The sequence below is a fragment of the Balearica regulorum genome, chromosome 3 (genome assembly GCF_011004875.1).
Source record: "Balearica regulorum gibbericeps isolate bBalReg1 chromosome 3, bBalReg1.pri, whole genome shotgun sequence".
NCBI classification, from domain to species: domain Eukaryota; kingdom Metazoa; phylum Chordata; class Aves; order Gruiformes; family Gruidae; genus Balearica; species Balearica regulorum.
In genome coordinates, this window is record NC_046186.1 from 57,450,845 (window position 1) to 57,454,427 (window position 3,583).

The 3,583-nt window shown below is 41.8% G+C and overlaps 1 protein-coding gene across 1 annotated transcript; it reads left to right on the forward strand.

Annotated features, from left to right (window-relative positions):
- FABP7 (fatty acid binding protein 7) lies at positions 1 to 3,583 on the forward strand. The gene is made up of 4 exons (XM_075747999.1): positions 1 to 195; positions 858 to 1,030; positions 1,666 to 1,767; positions 3,219 to 3,583. The coding sequence occupies exons 1-4, from the start codon at positions 48 to 50 to the stop codon at positions 3,267 to 3,269; spliced, it is 474 nt and encodes a 157-aa protein (XP_075604114.1). The 5' UTR covers positions 1 to 47; the 3' UTR covers positions 3,270 to 3,583.

The following is a 3,583-nucleotide window of genomic DNA, read 5'->3' on the forward strand; positions in this document are numbered from 1 at the left end:
CGCGGCTGCCCCCCGCCTCCCGGCCCCGCGCTGGGCGCCGGCTTTAAATGCGGGGCGGCGCGGCGGTAGCGGCGCTTTCCGCTACCCTCCGGCACCGCTATCGGCACCCGCAGCCGGCCGCCATGGTCGAGGCTTTCTGCGCCACCTGGAAGCTGGTGGACAGCCACAACTTCGACGAGTACATGAAGGCGCTGGGTAGGTACGGCCGGGCGGCAGCGGCACATTTAGCAGATCTGGGATTTTGCACCATCCTAAAAAAACACACCCCCCCCAAAACAAACAAAAGAACAATGTAAAAAAGTCCCCCTCCCCAGGGGCGCAGGGGCGGGGGAGTTTTGGGCGGCTGTGCCTCTATCAGTAGCGTTCATTTGATGCGGGTCACTCAGCCGGGGGGGCCGGGGTGTGTTTGCGTGAGAGCCGTCTTGCCGGGGAGAGGCTCCGGGAGATGCCCCCGGGTTAGGGAAAGCGTATGAAAGAAAAGCAAATGCTGCCTGCAAATAATCTGGAAACAAAAAAGCAGTCATTATGCTGGAATGATAAGGAACTGAAATCCCCAGCAGCAGAAGCGATGTGCCACCCGTTCCGCGGCGCTGCCTGGGCGTGCCGGGCTGCTGAATTGGGTTCCTTGCCGCGGTGCTCGGAGGTAGCGCAGGGCACAGAGCTACATCGGGGGGGGGAGGCGGGGAGTACCTATGGATGCTTTAGGTATAAGGGCACAAGCAAAGCGGAAAGTAGCATTTCACTGTGATAGCTTAAAGCTCTAGAGCGGGGGAAGAGATTTCTGTACCTCCATGTGTGGCAAAAAACATGTAAAACCCCAATGTCTGATGGAATTCTCTTCTCCCTTGATGGTTTAGGAGTGGGGTTTGCAACACGGCAGGTGGGGAATGTGACTAAACCCACTGTGATTATCAGCACCGAGGGGGACAAAGTAGTGATCAGGACTCAAAGCACTTTCAAAAACACAGAAATCAGCTTTAAACTTGGAGATGAATTTGATGAAACTACCCCCGACGATAGAAACTGCAAAGTAAGTGAACTCTTGGGCTGTAGTGGCTTCTTTATTTCTCCTCTTCCCCACTCCTGCCCCCGAGGCTGTACCTTTGGTAGGGTCAAAGGGGGGAAAAAAAAAAGTAATTTCTGCTATTGCCAGTTGTAGCACTGTGAAGGACAGGAAAAAGACAAGATTGCATCTTGCCCGCTTACAGGATCTCTTGGTCTGAAGCAATATGTTTATGTTGCCAGCCCCCGTCTACCTTCCAGTGTCGAAGAATAGTGTTAGCTGCCTGCTTTTCTTTCTATCCAGATACAATTTGGCATCACTTTTTCCAGTCGAAATGTGGAACTGCCTTCTTCCCTGCATCTTTGGGGCCTTAACATAAACGTTATCCCAAAGCACATCTGAAACAGTGGTTCTTGTGAGACTGGAACTCAAGGGAAACAACTATTTTTCATCCTTTAACACAAATAAGAATTGTATGGAGCTCATCCTTAAAATGAGGATGATTCATAGGCTTGGCTTTAAAATGGCTGGGACTACTCTATCATTCTAGATCCACATCCATCTATTGAAGAGAATTCACTAGAATAGTGCATGCTGGATGTGTGAGCAGAATCCCAAATATACTAAATAAACGAATGTCTTTGTTTCTTGGTATCTCAAAGTCAGTTGTGACCCTGGATGGAGACAAGCTAGTGCACGTACAGAAGTGGGATGGCAAAGAGACAAACTTTGTGAGAGAAATAAAGGATGGCAAAATGGTAATGGTAAGTATAAAACTTGCTGAGCATTCAGATATACTGCTAACACTCCTCACTTAGGTTTATCTCAAGCTTTATGAACAGATAGTGTTACTTATACACAAAACCTTAAACTAATTGGTGCGGAAAGCTAGCAGAGATTTTTCAAATATTCGTTCTGTTTTGGTTTGCATCTTGTTTCACTGACAACTGAAAAAATGCTAACGGTTTTAGGCAGGCCAGTGTGTCTATGTTCTTTCTAGAGTTTGTGTAATTGCCCAAGCAAAAAGAAGTCCTGGTGAGCTGGAAAAGATACAAAGTTCTTGATGATATATGCAATGATCTGTTGCCAGTGCTAATTTAGATTTCTTTAAAACCTTGTTTTATATATGCATGTGTAAATAATATTTAATTACACAGATCAAGTATTTCCCTAGGAAAATAAAATTACAGTATTGCAGGAGGTAATAGCATTTTCATAATTAATAATAAAGGGTTTATTCCTTCTATCTAGTTAAAAACTATGAAAATCCCAATTGTGTAAAGAAAAGTCTTCTTTTAAATTCACATTCTTTCCTGACTTTTCAAGAACAGGAGTATGGGGTGAATAAAGTTCTATATCTAATGTCCAGGGTGGCACTTCTCATGCTTATTTTTGGCATAGAGATGTAACTTTCAAAAATAAAACCTCTTCAGCTATACTAATCTATGTGACTTGGCTATTGGAGAAAACCAGTTAGCTTGTTTTCTAAATACTTCAGAGAGTATCTGTATGGATGGAGACTTCCAAATAATTAAAACCTTAAAGAATACAGTCAGTGTGACACAACGTAACAAGCAATTCAAGGGAAAATACATGCTTTGTTTTTGGAAACAGCTACATGCATATACAGAAAACCTTTTCCTTTGGAATTTGAACATGGTGAGATGCCCTGTTCCACTTCAGGAAACACCTCCAAAGCTCACACACTGTAGTTAGTGTTCTGCACAACTGCAGTAACTAAAATATTTGGTAGTTCTAGCTACATAAGTGCACAGAATGCATTTATTTTAACACAAGGTTCTCTTTGACTATATGCCTATGCATAATCTAAAGTATGGGTATAGAGGACTCAAATTTTAGATTGTACATTTTGCAATGTGATCAGGTTTGGGAAAATAAGTGTTAAATCTTTATTAAAAAATGCTATATTTAAGAAATTACATTAACAAAATTAGAAAAATGAAGCTGTCATTTCTAGTTGCCTTGTAAATGTGTATTATGTGCTTCTTGGGTTTGAAAGTAGAGAAAGTTATGTATATTATGGGATCCATAACTGAGGTTTTGCCTCTTGTTCATTTAAAATATTGATAACCTAGACTAACTAGATATAAATTACATAATGTAAAACAACTTTGCTCTAGCATGGGCTTCTTAATATGTTATTACAGAAAACGGTCCAGCATCTAACATGTCTGTCTTTTCCTTGGACTTGCAGACTCTCACCTTTGGTGATGTGGTCGCTGTTCGCCACTATGAGAAAGCATAGACTCTACCAGACCTCTGTCCAGATGTTACTTCTGCTGGATGGATTAATGTACTGTCCGTAACTGAACGTAGCTAAAATGTTCATTTCTGGCATGAAAGGTTAATAAAGAGTTTTGGGGGGTTTGTGTGTTTTTTTTAAAAAAAACAACAACACTTTATGCTATCAAATTGGCAAGCTTGTGCTGTATAGTGAAACAGGTTAAACTCAGCATTAAATTTCTGAAACATTTGCCTTTTTTTTTTTTTTACAGTAAATGGAACATATTTGAATTGTTGTGGAATGCAGATTAAACAGAAATTAAAAAGTTTTTTAAA

What these genes read in the sequence shown, in the direction of transcription:
- FABP7 (XM_075747999.1), top strand. Translation starts at nt 48, where the DNA reads ATGCGGGGCGGCGCGGCGGTAGCGGCGCTTTCCGCTACCCTCCGGCAC. An exon ending in CGAGTACATGAAGGCGCTGG is followed by an intron (nt 196 to 857) that starts GTAGGTACGGCC and finishes TTGATGGTTTAG; the next exon opens with GAGTGGGGTTTGCAACACGG. An exon ending in AGGATGGCAAAATGGTAATG is followed by an intron (nt 1,768 to 3,218) that starts GTAAGTATAAAA and finishes TTGGACTTGCAG; the next exon opens with ACTCTCACCTTTGGTGATGT.